This window comes from Myotis daubentonii, chromosome 15, assembly GCF_963259705.1.
Source record: "Myotis daubentonii chromosome 15, mMyoDau2.1, whole genome shotgun sequence".
Classification (NCBI taxonomy): domain Eukaryota; kingdom Metazoa; phylum Chordata; class Mammalia; order Chiroptera; family Vespertilionidae; genus Myotis; species Myotis daubentonii.
Genome location: NC_081854.1, coordinates 52,001,540 through 52,025,224, shown reverse-complemented (window position 1 = coordinate 52,025,224; position 23,685 = coordinate 52,001,540). Strand labels below are relative to the sequence as shown.

The 23,685-nt window shown below is 39.5% G+C and overlaps 1 protein-coding gene across 14 annotated transcripts in view; it reads right to left on the bottom strand.

Annotated features, from left to right (window-relative positions):
* Positions 1-23,685, bottom strand: part of CNOT1 (CCR4-NOT transcription complex subunit 1) — a 73,342-nt gene that overhangs the window by 47,523 nt on the left and 2,134 nt on the right. For 12 of the 14 annotated variants that reach the window (XR_009448906.1, XM_059667885.1, XM_059667882.1 and 9 more), the window contains exons 2-10: positions 12,088-12,362; positions 5,332-5,439; positions 4,663-4,761; positions 4,226-4,294; positions 4,087-4,141; positions 3,418-3,621; positions 2,376-2,544; positions 637-763; positions 371-481 (exon numbers count right to left, since the gene is read on the bottom strand). Coding sequence is in view for 12 of the 14 variants with exons in the window: in XM_059667885.1 (XP_059523868.1) it covers positions 371-481; positions 637-763; positions 2,376-2,544; positions 3,418-3,621; positions 4,087-4,141; positions 4,226-4,294; positions 4,663-4,761; positions 5,332-5,439; positions 12,088-12,189 (1,044 nt within the window). In the remaining 2 variants the exon portion in view is untranslated. Of the gene's footprint in view, positions 1-370; positions 482-636; positions 764-2,375; positions 2,545-3,417; positions 3,622-4,086; positions 4,142-4,225; positions 4,295-4,662; positions 4,762-5,331; positions 5,440-12,087; positions 12,363-23,685 lie in introns of those variants that run through there. The other 2 variants (XM_059667880.1, XM_059667883.1) reach the window with 2 other exon arrangements.

Here is a 23,685-nt window from a genome sequence, read left to right as displayed (position 1 = left end):
CCATCCCAGTATGGCAAATAAGTAACTCTTCACTCAATGTCTTTTCTTTATATCAAGATTCTACTACCTTGGAACAAAGATGCAAAAATAAATACATTGTGCCATAACCGGTTTGGCTCAGTGGATAGAGCATCAGCCTGCGGACTCAATGGTCTCAGGTTCGATTCCGGTCAAGGGCATATGCCTTGGTTGCAGGCACATCCCCAGTGGGGAGTGTGCAGGAGGCAGCTGATCAATGTTTCTAGCTCTTTATCCCTCTCCCTTACTCTCTGTAAAAAATCAATAAAATAAAAAAATAAAAAAAATTTACTTTCTGTGGGCTACATCATACTAACAGCATGAATATAAAATCATGATTACATGTATTTACCAGCTCTTTGAGAACATCAATCAAGACTTCTACATTCCATGTGTGTGCCTGTGCGCCATCACTTTTATCTTTTCCATCACTCCAGATCCCACTGCCAGGAGCAGAGATACTCTGTGGAAGTAAAGTTTGAATTAAATAAACCCAACTACTTAATGTGCTCAGCTCTGATTGGCAGAATAACCAATCATAATGTAATTTAATAAATAGGGAAGGGAAGGGGTGCACTTCATTCATGTTGTTTTAAAATAGCTGATTTCTACACTTACCTGCAATGGAATTCCATCTGTTAATCCTGAATGAGTTCGAGCCATCATTCCCAAAACCCTTGCTACCTGGCCAGCTGTAACCTCCCGAACACCAAACTGCATGATTATATTGCGACATTCTTCAATACTGAAACAGAAATTAAACTTCAGAAAAACACTACCACCATCAATATCAAGGCTAAGAAATGCTAACATAAAATGAGCCCTTGAGTGAAATCCCTAGCTTTACCGATATAGGCAGAGTATAACGCTTCATTCTTATTACTTTTATATGGGGGGGGGGGGGGGAGAGGTAGGAGGGGAAGAGAGGGGGATAGGGAGACTGAGGGGGGAGAAAAGGGGGGGGGGGCAGGCATCTATGTGAGAGCAAAACATCGATTGGTTGCCTTTCGTATGTACATGGACCGGGGATCAAACCCACAACCCAGGTATGTGGCATCACCAGTAATTGAACAGGTAACCCTTCAGTGCACAAATAACTGAGCCACTCCAGCTGGGCTGAGTAAGTTCCTCTTTAAAATACTGATAATCACCCTAGCCGGTTTGGCTCAGTGGATAGAGCATTGGCCTGTGGACCAAGGACACATACCTTGGTTGTAGGCTCCTACCTGGTTGGGGCTTGTTCAGGAGACAACCAATCGATGTCTCTCACATCGATGTTTCTCTCTGTCTTTCCCTCTCTCTTCTACTCTACCTAAAAATCAATGGAAAAATATCCTCGGGCGAGGATTAGCAAAAAAAAAAAAAAAGAAGAAGAAGAAGAAGAGGAGGAGGAAGAAAAAGGAAGGAGGAAGAAGGAAGGAGAAGAAGAAAATACTCATATTCGAGATAAGTTTGTTACGGTATGTACAAAGCCTTAAAATACATCCTAACTTTTCACTTTGCATCTTGAAGTTTAATTAAACAGAAGTTTTATGCCAGGTACATACACACACAACAAATATACATACTTTCAACCTTAAGTGGAAATGTGGTTTATATGAGTTTTAAAAACATTATAAAAATTACACATAAAGCGAAATCAAAGTACATTAATGCCCTAAATAACTTACTTTCACAAAAATATTAGCAATCTATGATATTACAGTTGTAAGTCCTACTCACTTCCTTTGGTGCCCCTGGCAGGTGAGAAAAATGTGCAAGAGCAGGGTATAAAAAAGGCAGAAAAGGAAGGAGGTAGAAGGTGGAAGATGAAGGTACAGGGAGGAAATTCCAAGTGGGGGCAGGGAGGAGAAACAATTGCCTCAAGGAGACACACCTCTCTTGGCAACTAGGTTAGGCACCTGTGGTGTCTACATTTGAGGAGGATAGGAAGAGGCGAGAAGAGAGAAATTTGGCCCCTGGGATATTTATTGCTGCCACCAAAACTAGTATGTGGAAGATTAAATTTTAAGCAAATTCTTTTTTTTTTAATGTATTTTATTGATTTTTTACAGAGAGGAAGAGAGAGGGATAGAGAGTTAGAAACGTCAATGAGAGAGAAACATCGATCAGCTGCCTCCTGCACACTCCCCACTGGGGATGCCCCCGCAACCAAAGCACATGCCCCTGACCGGAATCGAACCCGGGACCCTTGAGTCCACAGGTCGACGCTCCATCTGCTGAGCCAAACCGGTCAGGGCTTTAAGCAAATTCTTGAGAGGAAAGTTGGTAATACATTAAGTAATCTTAAGAGCTTGTTTTAAAGAATTACACTGTTATTGACACAAGAGTAATCAATTTAGTGTTTTGCTACCAACCTTGCACAAAAGCCATAGCCTACTTCTTGCATGAAATCAGCCAGAGAGCTCTCCATCATGGTTTTAGCTACCCCTCCAGAATCAGGCAGGATCCTGTCCATTAGAATGTCCCGTTTTTCAGGGTATAAAAGTGGTGCAAGCACCACGGGACAGCGTTCCTGGGGAAAATCTAAGGAAGGAAAAAGAAAAAGGTTACAAGTGTTATGCTAGTTAAAAAACCAACTATTCTCTTTCACTCTCTTAGTCCTTCAAACCTGACTCTTCCACAAACTTATATTCAAATCAAAAATCTGTTCAGTTTTTCCATACCAGCTAGCCCAAGCTATGACTTCAGCTTCAATTCCAAAATTTGAGTGTTTTTATAGCATAGCAATTAATCAGTGTATTTTCCATTTTGTATATTATGGACCCAGTATCTACTGACCAATTCACACTCTAAGTATTACTTTAAACTTTCATGATATAGCTATCAATTCCAATACAAGGAAGGCATCAGAAATAAATAATTCAAATATCAGAATCTATTTAAATTAAGTGGAAAACTTGAATATTAAACTATATAAACAAATTAACAGGAAAAATGTATACAGGCTGGTCCACTATCAAAGATTTGCCTTAAAAAAGACTACTTTTCTCTCTAAAAGAAGAATCAGAAGAAGAAAGGATGGTGATAGAAGGAGCTATCTTAGCCTAGCAATGCCGGTAGCCAAGGAATTAAAGTATGTCAAAAGTGACTAATTTTTCAAACTAAAAAGAATGACAGATATAGTCTCTGTCTCCCCAAGAGACAAAAAAGCCTATATGGAAATATACCACTTCTTAAAACTGAGGCTGTATTTATATAACAAGATTATTGATGAAGTTAGGTTCATTTTATACCTTTCCTACGAGGCTTTTATCACTGTCATATTTTAAGTTATACAATACTCACTTCCTTAAAAGATTACCAACTTAAGAACAGAAAGGTAAATCAGCCTTCACTTATATCCTAAACTCGTCATCCAAAGAAATAAACCTTTACAGGCTACAGGCACTCCTTTACCTCTGCGCAGTGTCTTAAGAAAAGCGTCTATCTGCTCCTGTCCAACTCCGAAGGCTCCCTTCTGCCCAAAGAGGAGATGGGAGAGGAGGAGGTGTAGCACCTCTATTGCTATATCTTGGAAGCCACCTTCTTGATTTCCACTGACGTCTGCGTCAATGTAAGAACGCAGAAGGTCTGGGAGCTTCTGTTTGATAAACTGGGCAGCTAGAAGTCAGGTAAACAAAAACCCACAAGTTATTTTTGCATCGTAACAGGAAAAAGATCACATACCATCAAAATATAGATGACATCATTATCATTCACCAACTCATCCTTCACCCTCTAATGTTTTCATAGATCTAATAGAGTAGGTATTAAAATAAGAGACCAACTGCCAGGGACGGGGGGAGGGGAAAATGAAGAGTTGTCTCATTGAATATAATGTTTCAGTTTTGCAAAATGAAGAAATTCCCAACATCTGTTACACCACAGCGTAACCATAGTTAACACTACTAAACTACACACTTAAAAGTGGTTATGAAAGGTAAATTTTATGCGTTTTTGCCATACATGCATACCTATATACACAAGACCAAAAAAATTCTTACATTATCCTTACTCTCTAAATCTACAACTATGCAACCTTAAGATTCAAAAAACTCTAGGCTCCTTAGGGAAAAGAGGACTTACCAAAACCTCTGAGATCTGAGCTGGAAGAATTCAAGAGGGCAAGGCCAAAAATTACCTGAAACAGTAAGGATTAGATTAATCAGTCAAATAGCTGTTTTAAATTTAATTTTGCCTACATCTCTTTTCTTAAATCACTTACCTCTTGTACTTTGCTTAACTTGAGAACTTTACTTAGCTGGGCAAATAAGTGGGGTGCAGGCTTTAAACTCTGAAACAAACCAAACTTAATTTTAAAACAAGAACTTACAATTTTCAAAAAGTTTATGAAAGCACCTATTCACCCAATTATAGAACTACATGGAGTCACATAATTCTGTAGTGCTGCTAAAAACAATACACCATGTCCCAGAACTGTGGAATGACGAGCGTAAGCCTTCGTATGATCTGGTTTTAGTAAGATTTTCTATTTACTATCAAACTATCTTGACTTTGTTAGAAAGCTACAAAAACCCCAACTTAACTACTTAAAATTTTTAAATTAAAGTATGACATTATGAGAACATGGTTTATGGCATTTTTAGAAGCCTACTAAGAGATCACATTCTTAGGACTACTAAAGACAAAAACAATACCAACCTTCTGATAGTGCAATGGATTATCAATGGCATAGGACAACGTAGAGATAAAATTTGGCTTTGTAATCAGCGAAGCACACTCCTGAATCAGAAACTGAGTCTTTAAAAATAAAAAAATACATTTTCATTAGCATTAACAGTTATATTGCAAATAGAAGCAGAGGTACTCAAAACATGAAAGTATAATCCAGTATTATGCACTATTTCTACATTATCAAAAGCTGCTCTTTAGAAATCCCTTTAAACTACTTAAAGTATATTAGCAACAAGTGTTAAACCAAACCAAAATCTCTACAGAATAGAGTACACTGACAGGATAATTATAAGGACAGTTCTGACAAACTGTTACCAGATTGAAAATAAAGCCCAAGAAATTCAATCTAAAACAAGGGATCTGCGCTCTGCCTCATTTACTTGTCAAGCAAGACTTCCCCACATTCCTGCTGTTCTTCAGGCAGATCTGATCTCCAGCTTGCTAAGCCTCAACTAGGTGCTGTCAGGGTCTGCAACCAGGCAGGAGAAGGGAGGCCAAAAAGGGGGGAAGTCCCAATAACTTTTAGCCATTCAGCTAAGATTACTTCTGGATGCTCTTTGATGAGTTTCTACATACACTATGCTCAAAATGCAAGTCATTCAATCTAAGTCAACAAACTTGGTAAGTCCCAAATACCTGATGAAAATCTTTGCCACTGCTTTTACCATCGCCACTGAAATCCACATGAGAAAATAGGCAGCGTAATAAATGCCTGTCTGCCTCAGGACCGTGCCGATTCACAATCTAAAATGACCAAAAGAGTTTGTACTCAACATTGAGAGATTTAAAAACAAAAACAAAACAAGCTTTAGGAAAAAATCCCAAGTTACTTTATGCAGCGGTTCTCAACCTGTGGGTCGCGACCCCTTTGGGAGTCGCCTAAATACATCCTGCATATCAGATATTTACATTACGATTCATAACAGTAGCAAAATTAGTTATGAAGTAGCAATGAAAATAATTTTATGGTTGGGGATTACCACAACATGAAGAACTGTATAAAGGGTCGCGGCATTAGGAAGGTTGAGAACCACTGCATTAATGGTTCATTTTGGAGTAAGAGTTATAGGAATTACTGAGATGGTGTTACCAATATTTTAAAATTAAACATTTCTAAAATGTTTCTTACAGTCACTGGCAGGAAGTACAGAAGAAAAACTACCAATAAATAGCCCATATAATTGCTTTGGTCAACATCTACTCTGAAAAAATCAAGTAATATAAATGACATGTAGTAAAGATACTTTTGAAGTTGTAAGGCAAAATTTTTTAACAAACTGGACTCACAAGAGCATCACTTTTTCTATGCACTACTTTTACCTTAAAAATGTAACCTGAAATCTAACACAACTGTGCCTCTTTACAATAGCCTAGAAGGCAAGGGCCTAAGGAACTGGTCTGATTTTACTACTTTAGATGCTGCTCCTGTGCTCCATTAGTTTCTTGCTGTTCCTCAAATTTACCAACGTTTGTACTTGCTCTTCCCTCTAACTGCAAAGCTCCAAATAGGATTTGTTCAGGATTTGTTCTCTAACTTCCTTTGGTTTCTGCTCTCCTCTTCAGTGAGGCTTTTCGTAATTACCCTCTCTAAAATATCAAGGTACAACCCCTTAACCTGCTTCACCCTTCTCCATAGTACTTACCACCACCTGATTTTTTCTATGACCCTCACTTTAGACTTTTAAATTGCATAAAAACAGGGAGTTTGTGCAGTTGTCTGCTTATTTACATCTAGGCTAGAAAAGAGCTTAGCACACTGTATGTGCAGAGTAACCATTTATTAAATGCTACAATATAACTAACTATTTAAATACCTATTTTGCGCTAAATTGGAACTGAGCCCTAATCTTCAACAACCCTGCCAAAAATGACTTCTTTTTAATATATACATACATACATACATATTTTTTTATTATTTTTTATTGATTTCAGAGAGGAAGAAAGACGGAGAAACATCAATGACGAGAGAGAATCATTGATCGACTACCTCCTGCACCCCCTACTGGGATCGAGCCCACAACCCAGGCATGTATCCTTGACCAGAATCCAACCTGGGACCCTTCAGTCCGCAGGCCGACACTCTATCCACTGAGCCAAACCGACTAGGCAACAACTCCCATTTTATAGATGAAGAAGTGGACACCTATACCAGACTCCATGAGCCTAAAATTCAATTGTCTGTGAATTGGGGAATCTGAATTCACAGTCCAATTCCAAAGCCTATGCTTTTTCCACTGTATCATGGTAATTATGTGACAGCTGGCAAAGTTAACTTATTTTAGTTTCAATTTTCCCAATCCAGAAAAATGTAGGAGTTGTGTAAAACCAATTTCTACATTTCCCCACAGACACCTTAGTTAAATCCACATAATCAGATAATAAGAACCCCTGACCCTAACCAATTTGGCTCAGTGAATAGAGCGTCAGCCTGCGGACCGAAGGGTCCCAGGTTCAATTCTGGTCAAGGGCATGTACCTTGGTTACGGGCACATCCCCAGTAGGGGGTGTTCAGGAGGCAGCTGATCAATGTTTCTCTCTCATCGATGTTTCTAACTATCCCTCTCCCTTCCTCTCTGTAAAAAATCAATCAAATATATATTTTTACAAAATAAATAAATAAGAACCTCTGCAATTCTAAAGATTATTGTGAACCTATTTCCAATGTTGGTTTTGTGGGTTCTTAACCATTACTTAAATTCTATAAAGGCAGAAAATTTTCCTATCTCCTGGAATGCTGAAGACATTATCTTAAAGAGCCAATTCAAATTTTAAAAATGTACCTATGCTCCAACCAAACAGACCTTACCCTCAAAAGAGCAAAAATATCTGGTTTAACAAATATTTGAGTACGAGCCAGACACCACCCAAGATACAAGCAAATACAGCAGTAGAGGAGATCAATTGGTTCCATAGCTCTCATAAAGTACATTTTCGAGGGGAAAGAAAAGCACAGGCAAAGAATTTCTGATATTAACTGTCATACGGAGAAAATAAAACGGGGCTATGTGATCTTGATAGGAGAGGGGCAGTACCTCAGAAGAAACCTTCCCTAAAGACGTAACTTGTAAGCTGAGATTTATAATACTGAGGTGATAACCACAGAAGAGCTAAAGGAACAGCATTTGAGAAGAACGCCAAAGGGAATCAGGGGACCAATCATGGTTAACGAGCATACTGACTTCTCTGGCACTGTTATACCAATCAAAACAATGGAAGAAACATTCCATTAGTCTGCCAATAATAAAAAAGTCATCATTGACGTTTTCGTTTTAACTAGGATCAGCAAAATTTCACAAATATCCCCTTTTATCCTTACATTTATTTTGATAATATTTTATAATTTCACAATAGCTTTTACAGCCCCTCAATCGTCACCACAACCCTAACATATATGACAATACCAGGTTATTATACACTAAGTGGGTGTTTTGTTTTGTTGTTTTTTAAGTCAAGGTTGCAATGACTAAAGAGAAATACCACACATATCCTGCTGGCTAATGGTAGGGATCACAGGGTGTGCTTTATGGCTACTAGGGAAATGCAATATTCCTTCTGTGATATCATGCAGTCTGTCCTTCACTATGAGCAACTGTTTTTTCTTCTACAACCAAAGTGGTATTATAAAAACAAGATCTTGGATTGCAAATATGCTGAAATAAGATTTTATTGATCCCATATGATTAAGCCCTAGACATTTTTGCTTAAAATTACACCATTCCGCCGAAACCGGTTTGGCTCAGTGGATAGAGCGTCGGCCTGAGGACTGAAAGGTCCCAGGTTCGATTCCGGTCAAGGGCATGTACCTGGGTTGTGGGCACATCCCCAGTAGGAGATGTGCAGGAGGCAGCTGATCGATGCTTCTCTCTCATCGATGTTTCTAACTCTCTATCTCTCTCCCTTCCTCTCTGTAAAAAATCAATAAAATATAAAAAAAATGTGGTTTTAAAAAATAAAAATTAAAAACAAAACAAAATTACAACATTCTACCCATTGGGCAGGGGAAAGCAATGAAACAATTCCAAGTTTTAGGTAAGTAACTACCTTACAGTCTATTAGTAAATCTTTAGGCTATATTAAAAATAAAGTAACTATATCAAAAGCATTCTACAGTACTTCTGTAGTGATCTGATCTGTGGTAAGAGTAACACATTCTCACCTAGGAATCACATATTATAAGAGGGACAATAACAAATGGTGCATCGAGTCAGAAAATCATATGGAATGGTTGGGAAACTGGGGCACTATTTGGCCTAGAGAACACACATGAGGGAAGATTAAAGACAATTATGTGAAGGGTACTTGTATGAAATATTATAATTTTTAACCCACATATTTTAGCTCATTATAAAGAAATTTCCCACTATGGAAGACAGTATGGAGTTTCCTCAAAAAACTGAAAATGGAACTCCCATTTGACCCTGTGATCCCACTTCTAGGAATATATCCCAAGAAACCAGAAACACCAATCAGAAAGGATATATGCACCCCTATGTTCATAGCAGCACAATTCACCATAGCTAAGATCTGGAAACAGCCTAAGTGCCCATCAGTAGATGAATGGATTAGAAAACTGTGGTACATCTACACGATGGAATACTATGCTGCTCTAAAAAGGAAGGAACTCTTACCATTTGCAACGGCATGGATGGAACTGGAGAGCATTATGCTAAGTGAAATAAGCCAGTCAATGAAGGAAAAATACCACATGATCTCACTCATTCATGGATAATAGAGACCATTATAAACTTTTGAACAATAATAGATATAGAGGCAGAGCTGCCTCAAACAGATTGTCAAACTGCAGCAGGAAGGCCGGGGAGGGTTGGGGGGCAGGAGGTAGGGGGGTAAGAGATCAACCAAAGGACTTGTATGCATGCATATAAGCATAACTAATGGACATAAGACACTGGGGGATAGGGGAGGCTAGGGGACTGTCTAGGGCGGGGGGGGGTGGGGGGGGGAGGGAAATGGACACATATGTAATACCCTTTGTATTACTTTAAGCAATAAAAAAAAAAAAAAAGAAATTTCTACTAATCCCTAGCTCTCTTAATATTTTTCTAAATCCTTATCTGGGTGGTATATTGATAAAGCCAAGATTATCTGAGAAATCATGCCTTTAACCTCAGCTCCTAAAGACAGATTTTTAAAAAAAAACAAAAAAACAGGAACACATATATGGGCATTTTCACATAAGCTCAAGAAAAATACAAAATCTAGCCTAACAAATGATGTCAAAGGTGCCAAAAATGTCCAAGAATCTATATAATTATACAGTACTAGATTGCTAAAGTTTAAATTGAAGACATTAACTTCCTACATACAATGATTACAGTTATAGAAACATTTTCATAGTTGTTAAGCTTGTTAAATATATTAGAACTCTTTAAAATATTCATTCCAGGTTTTCACTGTATTACATGGATGAATACTTTGGGCTATTTTACAAAAAAACAGTGCATCTATTCAAAACAGTATAATATATTGAAAAGAACATGAAAACAAATTTTGGTAGCAAATATAAAGGGTTACTTCTAACACATAAAACATCAATTTAAGGACAAAAATGTCCAACTTGTAAATAAAAGATGGTAGAACTAAGAGTACTTCTCTCTATTCTAATCTCTCAAATTTTTTAAAAATTCCATTTTCAACAAAACATTCTATTTTAAGAAGTGGTCCCGATGAGGTATGACAGATAGCTCATTTTTACCACCTCAAATGACAGACCAAATGCAGACTTCCACTTGGGGCTAATAAATCCAGAAATAAAAATGTTTAGAGACATAATTATGCTTTGTTCAAGAGATGAATCTGGAGCACAAATGAACCTTAAAAAACAGATTGTCCATTTAGAGACACAGATCAATATACAGAAGTTGCAGAATGGCACAGGAGGCAGAGCTGAGGGAACAACCAGGTTTAAGCTGCCCCTTTTAATGTCTGTCAGCAAACCAGTTAGCCAAAGGAGAATGCTGAAGAAAAAGAATAAGAGGCACCTATTACCAAATATGAAAACAGAAATTCAGACTAACCCAACACACTTCCCCACATTTAAGTATCCTCAAGACTGTATGTTGTGTGTGTGTGTGCATATATATATATACATATATACATGTAAACTAGAGGCCCTCGCAGCCCCAGCTTTGTCCAGAAGGACGTCCAGAAGGTCATTCGGCTGACTGGTCTAATTGGCATATTATGCTTTTATTATTATAGATAACTGAGCTGGTTTAAAGATCAGCAAAAACAAACACTCAACATGCAACCTATTTGAAGAAACTAAGAACAACATTTCAAATAAACAAAGAGTTCAGACATATAGTATTCCATACTCTCAAAGTAATTATAGAACTGTTTTGTTTTTTAAGAGGAAAGTCCTCAAAAAAGTATAACACTGGTTCAAAGATAAGATGACAAGAAAATGAACGCAAACTTGCAGTATTTAGTAAACATAAGGCAAAAATCTTACAGAAAAGATAATCCCCGAACAATTGATATTCAATCCACAAGAGAAGAAATGAAAAATACTAAAAAACTAATGGATCAATAAAACATGGAATACCCACAAAATGGACTAAAAGGAACAGGGTACTGACTGAGTCAGGCTCCAAGATGATGACCCTTGAAAGGAAGCAAAGTGAAAGAAGAGACACAGAAGTCCACATTTGGAATGATTCCATTTATATAAAATGTCCAAATCCACAGAAGTAGAAAGTAGGTAAGTGGCTGCCAGGGGCTGGAGTGAAGGGGAAAAGAAGAGCCAACTACTAATGGATTGAGGTGTTTCTTTTTAGGATGATGAAAATAGTCTGGAGTTAGATGGTGATGGCTGAGCAATAACTATGTGAACCTACTAGAAAATACTAAATTTTATATTTTAAAAAGGTTGAGTTTTATAGTTTATGAGGTATATCTCGTTTTTAAATGTAAAAGAAAAGGAATAGATCAACACAAATTAGATATGTAATAATTTTTAACAAAAATAAATCTGTGAATTCTATAAAAAAATGGGATAAGATTATGTATTAAGCCAAAGCCGGTTTGGCTCAGCGGATAGAGCGTCGGCCTGCGGACTGAAAGGTCCCAGGTTCGATTCCGGTCAAGGGCATGTACCTGGGTTGCAGGCACTTCCCCAGTGGGGGATGTGCAGGAGGCAGCTGATCGATATTTCTCTCTCATCGATGTTTCTAACTCTCTATCTCTCTCCCTTCCTCTCTGTAAAAAATCAATAAAATATTTTTTAAAAAAAAAGATTATGTATTAAGCTGAAGTCACCTGAAATAAGGGGCAAAAGTTAGATACTTCTCATGCAACATACCCACATAAATTCCCCATTTTCTTTCTACTGTGTAATCAATCATCCCTTTAATGGTACTTGTGTTTACTTACATGCTGTATTTCCTGCTGGCTGGCTCGGTAGTTTTTCTTGGTTAAATTGTCCACCAGGTAGCTGATTTGAGACAAGGCCAGCGAGAGCGAGTCAAGATTCATTGCTGGTTGGGGCGGAAGCAGGCGGCCGAGCCCGGCGCAAAATCACCATTATTCCCCTTTAGTCACCTCAGAGGCAGGTTAATGCTTTCCTTGTAATTAGCCTATATCTGGTGTCGTACAGTGTCGTCAGTTCTTCTTTACCAGGGGTCTTACTCTGTTCTGAAACATGGCACCTGTTTAAAAAAAAAATTCAATTTTTAAATTATATTTAATTATATTTTTATTAGGGGAAAAAATGGTTAAAAACCTTCACCTCTCCATCTTAGTACCTGTAATACTAAGAAAGAAAAAAGTGAATTAAGATGCCTCAACCACTACTGATTTTAAAATCCAAGTTTTAAAATCAGGTGGGGCCAGTATAAAAAGAAAATACACCTTGACCCTCGCCCCCCTCCCCCAAAAAAACTGCTACAAGAAAACATAGGGAAGAAGCTCTTGGACATAATTTTTTGGATATAACACCAAAAGCACAACAAAAGAAAAAAACATCAACAAGTGAGACTAGATCAAATGTAGAGGGTTCTACACAATGAAAGAAACAATGAAAATGGAAAGTCAGCCTATGGAATTGGAGAGACTATTTGCAAACCATGTTTCAGATAAGGGGTTAATCCAAAATTTATAAAGAACTCACACAATGCAATTAAAAAAGCAAACTCAGATTAAATACAGGTGAAGAAACTAAACAGACATTTTTCCAAAAAAGACATCCAATGGCAAACAGGTACATGATAGGTACTAAACATCACTAAACATCAGCGAAGTGCAAATCAAAACCAGGATGAGATATCAACTCACACCTGTAAGAATGGCTATCAACAAGAGATGTCTTTGGTCTGATTCCTGGTCAAGGGCACATACCTGGGTTGCAGGTTCAATCCCCACCCTAGTCATTGTCTGAGCTCTCGCGTGCGTGGTGCATGCGTGCATCCGTCTCCCACCTTCCTTTATCACCCGCCCTCTTCCAACCTCTCTTAAAAAAAAATATCCTCCACTGAGGATTAACAATAAAAGAATCAACCAATGAATGCATCAATAGGTGGTTAGGTGATAAAGAAGTTGGGGTGTGTGTGTGTGTGTGTGTGTGTGTGTGTGTGTGTGTGTGTGTGAATGTATCCCTGGCCAGTTTTTTGGCTCAGTGGTTACAGCATTGTCCCTTTGAACTAAGGGACTTGGGTTTGATTCCGGGTCAAGGGCATGTACCTCAGTTGCAGGTTCAATCCCTAGCCTGGTTGGTGCCCAAGCAGGAGGCAACTAATTGATGATGTGCCTGTCTCTCTCATTCTCTCTCTGCCCCCTCTGTTTCCTCCGTACCCCCTCCCCTCCCCGCTTCCACTCTAAAAATCAACAGAAAAAATATCCTCACTCCTCAGGTGAGCATTTATAAAAAAAAAGAAAGTATTTAGCCCTTCAAAGCATAAAATCAACATAAACCTAATTACAGAATGTAGCTCAAGTTCATTAAACTTTGAAAAAAAATATTTTCTTTTAATCTCCACCCGAGGATATTTTCCCATTGATTTTCAGAGAGAGGGAAAGACAGAGAAAAATATCCATGTGAGAGAAATACATCAATTGATTGTCTCCTGCATGTGCCCCGACTAGTGTTGGGGAGAAGCCTGTAACCAAGGTACGTGCCCTTGACCAGAACTGAACTCGGGACCCTTCAATCCGAAGGCCAATGCTCTATCCACTGAGCAAAACTGGCTAGGGCTGAAAATATTTTAATTGGAAAATTTTACCATTATCATCCTTCATTTTATCAGGATTATGTAAAATGCCCCAAATCATCCTCTACCAGTTTACTCCAGTGTACCATATAAACATCATCTGCTAAAGGTAGCCCTCTTATCAGTTCCAACATACCAACCTAACTATATACATTAAATGCTATAAAACACACACACACAAAAGGAAACACTCACCTCAAGTGCCTAATAGAATACAGAATTTATTATAATGCTATGCAACTAAGACAACTGTATATAAGAATGGGGAAAGAGGCCAGACGATGTGGCTCAGTGGTTGAACCAGATTCGATTCTGGTCAAGGGCACATGCCAGGTTGTGGGCTCGATCCCCAGTAGGGGGCATGCAAGAGGCAGCCGATCAATGATTCATCATTGATGTTTCCCTTTCTCTCCTTTCCTCTCTGAAATCAATAAAAATATTGTTTTTAATAAATAAAAATTTAAAAATATAAAAAATAAAAATAAATAAAAGGATAATTTTAAAAAAAAGACTCAGACGACATGCTTCTGGGTCAGGGTTTCATAGATAGCAGAGCAGGCTGCCTCGCTGCAATCTATTAAAAAGCAGCCCTGACACAAGGGTTTGTAAAAAAATTTTTTAAAAAAGAATGGGGAGGAGAGAAGACCTATTTAAAATGCTGATTCCCCACCCTATTCGGTTTGGCTCAGTGGATAGAAAAATGTCAGCTTTCGGGCTAAGGGTCCCAGGTTCGATTCCAGTCAAAAGTACGTACCTCCAATGCAGGTTCTTCCCTGACCGGGCATGTGCAGGAGGCAACCAATGGATGAGTTTCTCTCACATCGATATTTCTGTCCCTCTCTCTTCCACTCTGTCTAAAAATCAATGGGCCCAGCTGCCATGGCTCAGTGGTTGAGCATTGACCTAGGAACCTGGAGGTCACAGTTTGATTCCCAGTCAGAGCACATGCCCGTGTTGTGGGCTCCATCCCCAGTGGGAGGAGTGCAGGGGGCAGCCGATCAATGATTCTCTCATCATTGATATTTCTATCTCTCTCTCCCTCTCCCTTCCTCTCTGAAATAAATAAATAAATAAACCGGAGTGGGCCACATGTGAGGACTACCTCCCATTTTTCTTAAAACCAAATAAATAAATATAAAAATCAATGGAAAAATATCCTTGGGTGAGGATTAAAAATAATATTAATTTTTAAAATGCTGATTTCTAAGCACCACCCTACATCAAAAGAATCAAAATCCTGGTGGGAAGTACAGGACATGGTATTTTGAATACACTCTGCAGGTGATTCTTAGTGCATTTTACATATTTTTTCAAAAAACATTTTTATTGATTTCAGAGAAGAATGGAGAGGGAGTTAGAAACATTAATGATGAGAATCATCAATGGGCTGCCTCCTGCATGCCCCCCACCACCACCACCACCACCACCACCACCACCACCACCACCACACACACACACACACACACACACACACACACACACACACACACACACACACACACACACACGGGCATGTGCCCTGACCAGGAATCAAACCACGAACGACCTCCTGGTTCTTATGTCAACCCTCAACCAATGAGCCACACCAGATGGACTTAGTGCATTTTAATGTTTAAGAACCACTGACCTGCCCTAGCCGGGTTTGGCTCAGTAGATAGAGCTTGGCCTGCGGAATGAAGGGTCCCAGGTTTGACTCTGATCAAGGGCACATGCCCAGGGTGCAGGCTCAGTCCCCAGCAGGGGCGTGCAGGAGGCAGCCAATTATTGTTCTCTCTCTCTCTCCCTCTCCTTTCCTCTCTGAAATCAATAAAAATATTGTAATAAATAAAGTAAAATAAACCCAATGATCTCTGCCTAATACTTACACCCTTATATAATAACAATCCCCTTCCCGTAAGTGTGGGCAGGACCCTTAATACATATGGCTTTGAAAGAAGATAACAGAAAGCCATTCCAAGATTAAGTTACAAAAGACTGACACTGGCATCTGAGAATTAGAGAAACAATAATAAACATCTCACGCCCTGACCAGTTTGGCTCAGTGGATACAGCATCAGCCTGCAGACTCAAGGGTCCCAGATTCAATTCCAGTCAAGGGCATGTACCTTGGTTGCAGGCACATCCCCAGTGGAGGGGTGTGAAGGAGGCAGCTGATCAATGTTTCTCTCTCATTGATGTTTCTAACTCTCTATCCCTCTCCCTTCCTCTCTGTAAAAAATCAATAAAATATATTTTAAAAAATAATAATAATAAACATCTTACAAGAAAGGACAGCAGCACCAACAAAAAACTACCCTGCCCTAACATCAACAGTACCCTTTTTTGAGAAAAATGGCTTTTGCATCTACTTTCTGTAGGGTGGATTCCAAATTTGGTTTTCCACAAACAACACAAAGCCAAGCAAAACTTAAATCTACCAAACGTGCCAAAACCGGTATGGCTCAGTGGATAGAGCGTCGGCCTGCGGACTGAAAGGTCCCAGGTTCGATTCCGGTCAAGGGCATGTACCTGGGTTGCGGGCACATCCCCAGTAGGAGATGTGCAGGAGGCGGCTGATCGATGTTTCTCTCCCATCGATGTTTCTAACTCTCTGTCTCTCTCCCTTCCTCTCTGTAAAAAATCAATAAAATATATTTAAAAAAAAAAAATCTACCAAACGTAAGAGTATATGGCTTGCCCTAACCGGTTTGGCTCAGTGGATAGAGCGTCAGCCTGCGGACTCAAGGGTCCCAGGTTCGATTCCGGTTAAGGGCATGTACCTTGGTTGCGGGCACATCCCCAATAGGGAGTGTGCAGGAGGCAGCTGATCGATGTTTCTAACTTTCTATCCCTCTCCCTTCCTCTCTGTAAAAAATTAATAAAATATATTTTTTAAAAAAAGAGTATATGGCTTATGTGAAGTGGCTACCACTTCTCAGAGCAAGTTTTAAGCATTAATATTAATTCAATCAAATATTTGTTGAGTGCTGGCTATGTGTCAAATATGTGAGGTACATACATCCCTGCATTCCCACTGTAAGGGAAAAATAGTAATCATAAGAAATTATGAAGCATTTTAGGAGATGCTAATATGAAAAAAGAAAAACTATAAGGTAAAGGTGAACCAAATGTGTGTGGGGGTGGGAAGAGGGGGGTGCTGCAATTTAAGTAGGGTGGTCAGAGTGAGCCTTATTGGAAAGTATAGTATTTGAGCAGATTTGAAGGAACTGACTGTATAGCCATACACACATCTGAGAAAAGAACGTTCCAGGCCGTAGCTGGTTTGGTTCAGTGGATAGAGCGTCGACCTGCACACTGAAAGGTCCCAGGTTCGATTCCAGTCAAGGGCACATGCTGGGGTTGCAGGCTTGATCCCCAGTAGGGGGCATGCCGGAGGCAGCTGATCAATGATTCTCTCTCATCACTGATGTTTCTGTCTCCCTCTCCCTTCCTCTCTGAAATCAATAAAAATATATAAAAGAAAATAAGAATGTTCCAGGCAGAGGGATTGGTGGTCAGTCACTACTAAGGCTTCCTCATGGCATGTACAAGGAAAAGCAAGCAGACCAAATTGTAGCCAAAGTAAACTTAGTGGGGGAGAGATTCAGTTGAGGGAAATGAAGAATGCCTGAGGAGGTACAGGGCAGGACTATATCCTGTAGGTGATGAAAGGACTCTGTTTGGCTTTTACTAAAGACAAATGGAGAATCAATGGATGATCTTGAACAGGATGACATGATATTGCTTTTCAAATCACTCTAGACGGTGAACTGTGAATAAACTGTAGGGGAGAGCAAGGGTAGAAATAGGGTAGGCAATAACACATTAAGAATTAGTCACTGCCAAAACCGGTTTGGCTCAGTGGATGGAGCGTTGGCCTGCCAACTGGAGGCTCCTGGGTTCGATTCAGCTCAAGGGCATGTGCCTGGGTTGCGGGCACATCCCCAGTGGGAGATGTGCAGGAGGCAGCTGATTGATGTTTCTCTCTCATCGATGTTTCTGGCTCTTTGTCTCTCTCCCTTCCTCTCTGTGGAAAGTCAATAAAATATATTTTTTTTTAAAAAAGAATTAGTCACTTAGGGGGGTAGGAGGGGCAGGGGGGGGTCAATCAGGGATAAAAGGAGATGTATGTAATACTTTAAATTAAAAAAAAAAAAAAAGAATTAGTCACTTAAACCCAAACATAGACTAAAGAACTCTATACGCTATCTCTATATATAAAAGCCAAGTGGCCAGAACGACAGACCAACCAGAATGACTGAAACAACCGGAATGACTGAAACAACCGAAACAACGGGTTGCTATGATGCACACTGCAGCAGCTAATCGGCCCCCAACCTCCCGCGGTCCCTCCCCCCCCCCCCAGCCCTGCCCAGATTGGTCCCCATTGGGATGGGCAGCCAGACCCCACCCATGCATGAATTCATGCACTGGGCCGCTAGTATATATTATTCCAAAACTAGGTTAGTATATTGAAGTTATCACATCAATGTTTTGTGCTTGCCAAAGTACTTGGAAACTTACTGATTGGGAATGACTAAAAATTTAAACTGAAATACAAGTAATTTTTACAGTTTACCTTCAGACAAACAACCTCAACTTCTGTAATCTTTGGTATATTTGTCGTTTATGTAAAGGGAAGAGAAAAATCCTTTAAAAATCTATGCCACTGTCCTGGCCTGTGTAGCTCAATTAGTTGAACACCATCCTGTGCACTGAAGGTTTGCTAATTAGATGCCTGGTCAGGGCACATACCCATGTTTTGAGCTTGATCTCTGATGGGGGGCGTGCAACAGGCAGTTGATTGATGTTTTGATGTTTCACTCTCATACTGATCTCTCTCTCTCTCTCTCTCTCAAAATCAATAAAACTTTTTTAAAAAAAATATCTATGGCATAAGAGTCGATATATACACAGTACACTTGCCTCTCCATTATCCAACTAAAGAATAAAAGCATTAAGTATGAATAATCCAAATCATGGGCATCCCAAGCTTATGTATTCCTGGACTTAGAAAAGCCTAGTGTAAAAACGTGTGGTTGTGGGGGGTTTTTTAACCCAGCTGGCAAGGGATAAGAAAATACTCAAGGGTAAAATGGCCAACAGGTAGTCAATCAGTTTGAAATGAAAGCTTTGCCAATAATAAAAAATGGATCAAGAGTTGATCCATTATGTCACTACTAGAGGCCCGATGCATGAAATTCATGCAAGAGTAGGCCTGCCTTCCCCCAGCCTCAGGCACCCGGGGTTCCCTCACAGAGGGAGGCCCTGCCAGTCGTGGCCTGAGCCTCCCCCTCTTTCAAGCAATCGTGGATCCCCAACTGATCACCCCAGTGGCCAGTACCCTGAGCCTCCCTCTGCAGGGCGATCATGGGGCTATGGCCGGGCCCCCAACCAATCGCATTGCACCCGCCCTGGCTGGCCTGGTGCCAGTGGGTGTCACAGCGTGGTCCCGGATGGTCATTCCACTGTTCAGCTGTTCAGTCGATTTGCATATTATGCTTTTATTATATAGGATATAGGATGTCACTTTAAAGAAGCAATTTTACTTAATGCAATGAAACTTTATACTAACTTTTTAAAAATGTTTAATGTTTTTATTGATATTAGAGAAAGGGAGAGGGATAGAGAGGTAGAAACACCAATGCCAGAGAAACATTGATCAACTGCCTCCTGCCCCTCCCCTACTGGGGATTCAGCCCGCAACCAGGGCATGCACCCTGACCAGAATCGAATTCTTGATTCATGGGTCCACACTCAATGACTGAGCCACACTGGATGGGCAATACTAACTTTTAAAGAACATTTAATAGCCTGTGTGAATATCTTCTGAATTTTATAAGAATTAATCCAACCCATACATCAGCATAGTACAAAATATTGTTCATGTTAGCAAATAAATCCCTTATTTTTAAAAAGGGAAAAAGTGAAGAGAGCCAGAAAGCATGCTTACCAAGTTCCTGGTCTGAAATCTGAATATTCAGAAAAAGGGTCCCAGTAGTATTTGCAAAATTATAAAGCTGTGCAGTATATAATATACTTAAGACTAAAAGATAATAATGGGGAGTATACTTAAGCTACTTTAAAGATAACTACACCAGCCCTAACTGTTTGGTTCAATGGATAGAACACTGGCCTTGGGAACTGAGGGGTCCCGGGTTCGATTTCAGTCAAGGGCAGACTCGATCCACAGTGGGGGGAGTGCAGGAGGCAGCCAATCAATTATTCTCTCTCATCACTGATGTTTCTCTCTCTTCCTCTCACTTCTTCTCTGAAATTAATAAAAATGTATTTTTAAAAAATACCAATGCCAAAAGAAAACTTAAATTATGTCAAAATTCAATTTATAGTGCTGAAGAACATTTTAAAACTTAAGTCCCTCCATCCAGTGCACATCTCTCAACAGAAGTGCTACAAGTTTTATTACACTGAAGATAAGTAATGACCATTCACAATAATTATAACAGAAAAGACCATCTTGTTGTTTTTTTTCTGGGGGGGGGGGGTGTGAGGGTGGAGGTAAAAGAATGAACAGAGGGGATAAATGGTAATAGAAAAAAATAATTTTTATTTTTAAAGACCATCTTTTTGTCAGGGTAGAGTTTTATATTGTCACAATGTAGAAATGAAAAATGCAAATCTTGTATCTTGTCCTCCAAAAAACTGCTAGGAAAAAAACCTGCATTTTCTTTGGTCACAACTAAGAAAATTTTGTCCAACAAAAACACTGGGAGTATTTTGCAAGGTGTTTGTCAAGTCATTATGCTGTACATCTAAAACTTATATAGTGCTGTATGTTAATTATATTTTAACTGGAGGCCTGGTGCACGAAATTCAAGCACAGGTGCAGTCCCTAGACCAGGCCAGCAATCGAAGCGCAAGCGTCTGCCATGGAAGGGCAAGTCCCTGTTGATCTCCGGGCCCTGGGCAGCACCTGGGCCTCCACACACCCCCCTCCACCTGAGTCATGGAGCCCAAGTCCCCACGCAGTGATGCAGGGCACAGCATGGGCCTCTGGCCGCCCAGCAGCGCCATACAAAGCCGGGCAGGCAGCGCGCTCTCTCCGGGCCGGCTTCACAGACCTGCTCCTGCACAAACCCACAGGGAGCTCGACCTGCCCCTGCTGTCCCAGCAGCTGCAGCTGCAGCCTGGCTCAACCGGAAGAGGCTGTGCAGGGGAAGATGCCATGGGCTCCTCACAGGTGCCCGGCACCTGAGCGCAGGGGACTTCCCCAGCATGTGAGCCCTGGCGTCCCTGAAGATGGTAGCAGAGGGAGTGAAAGCGAGCTCAGTAGACACCCTGCATTCTCACCACACCTCCAAACCCATCACCCCTGCCCCCAGGTAGCCAGCGAGAGGTCGCAGCACGTTGCTACGCCCACCATGTTCCATGCCACCCCCTGGTGGTCAGTGCACATCATAGCAAGTGGTCATTAATTCAAGAAATGTGTAAACATTAATTCTGTAGAACTATTCATGGAGAGAGTCATGATGTTCTTTTTTTAAAATATATTTTTATTGATTTCAGAGAGGAAGGGAGAGGTAGAGAGAGAGAGAGAACCGGGCATGTGCCCTGACTAGGAATCGAATTGTGACCTCCCCTCCTGATTCATAGGTCGACACAACCACTGAGCCATGCTGGTGGGCAGTCATGATGTTCTTAATAATTAAATCCACCAAAGTAAAGTGAATCCTGAACTACAATATTGACCTCAAGAGATTTTTATTGCATGATGAACTTTGTCTTTAAAAAAAAAAGTGGTTGACCACATTGCTTATTCTCACTTTTTTGGTGAATGATCCAATTTATAGATCTTTCTTTTCCTCATATTGAATTCAAGCAGTGTGGGAGACAGAATTAACATTAGAGCTAGAGTAGAAAAATCTGATCTAACCTTAAACGAAGGAAGTCCACCTCACTTTCCTGGACTTCAGTTTCCTGAAGGATGATACCCTAATTCTGTATGACTAGCTTTCAAAGTGTAACCATTTAAAGACGTCAACACAATTATAAATATGTAGCTACAAGAAAAAAAGTCTGTGCTCTCAAAGAACAAAATTCAGGGTGTACTCTTTTCCAAGAATGCCATTGAGTGTACAAATGAAGCATCATTCAGTTACCATTCACGGCAATGGGATATTTGTTTGGGGGAAAGGACAACTCCTTACCCCCCATAAAATGAGACAGAGAACTTAAAAGGCAATATATGGTGCAGCTAAGTAAAACTGGCCAAGAAGAATATAAGAAATCAATTTTGCTTAACATCAGAGAAAATATTTAAGCACACTTGAGTTTGAGCTCCTATGATGGATAATGTTTTGGTATGTACAAACACTGACATTCCAGTTAAAAGAGGCAAAGATGTACTTGGAAACCACTGTAACAGTCTTGATACAGCATAAAATAGCAACAGGTAGGAAGGAATCAACACTTATACAGCTCCTGGCCAAGGTACTTGAAGGACTTTTGAGCAGAGGCTGGCTATTTTCAAACCAATGATTTAGGTGGCAATTTGGCAGTAAAGAACTGCATTCCTGGAATCATTTACAATTAAGATGCATTCACATATTACTTACATAATAAAAAAAACCAATACACAAATGATGGGGAAAAGATACTAGAGATTAGTTAGGAAGCTACTGCAACAAAGACAAAGGGTATGAAACAAAGGAGTAACTACTCTTATGATGGGTCTACATCAAATTTAAAAGTAACTGCATTTCTAAACTAGGAACTATAAATAAGTGACAAACTTGCAAATTATCTAAAAGGGAAACTGTTGAGCTCTTAACATGAAGCTTAATAACAGTAACATGGTGTGTTTCAAAATATGCTTTTATTCCACTTAGTTCATAAAATTAGTCCAACATCTCAAAAAAGCCCTCTCATTCAACATTTCAGGAATTTCCTTCTAATCTAAATGCTAGAACAAAATTAATCAAGACATGTTATCCTGGAGGTTTATGCTAACCTTTCCAGTCTTAAAGACAGAAATGCATTTCTTAAATCTATACCCTACACTCCCAAAGGCTACATTTCCTTCAATCTCAAGACAGGGTTTCAGATAAAGTCTGCACCTCTAATTACTGACTTCTCAAACAATGCTTTTTAATGAACAATGTCTTTTATTTGCTTCAGCTACATTCGTACAAATGTATGAGTAAAAAGTACATTGAAATAAACTATTGTGTATCTATAGGGCACAAAAGGTTTTGAGCCCATGTTAGCTTTGAAACACGGTTCTTAAAAATTGTGCAAACAGAAAAGGAACTGCAGGACTTTTCTATATACAGTATAAGGTCTTAAAAAAGACTCAGGGGGATGCCATTTTGAAACTGCACAGCAGGAAGTTCAGTTTGATCAAAGGGCCATTTAAGAAATGCTTTGGCTAGTATTTTTTTATAATGACTAGAAAGTTAGCTTTGGGGTGTTTTGTTTTTTATTAAAGAATATACTACATTCATAAAAGATAGCATTTCAAAATGGCAGGCTACAATTTTTGTTAATTCAAGAATCATAAACTTCTTACAAAAATTAATGACTTGAAATATTTGAGCATTTAATTAGAATTATTGCGGACAAATTCCCTTCAATGGCATTGAGTGACAAAGGTTTGTTACCTTGTGGAATAAAGGGAAATAAAGACTCAAATTCATAAATTTAAGCTGGTTAAAAAGAAAGCTTTTCGTAACTAGACCAGCATCTCACCAAAAACATACTCTGAAAGAGCAACAGGAATAATTGGTCTTTAAGCATGTTTTGAAGAGCTAACCAAGCACTTCCTCTT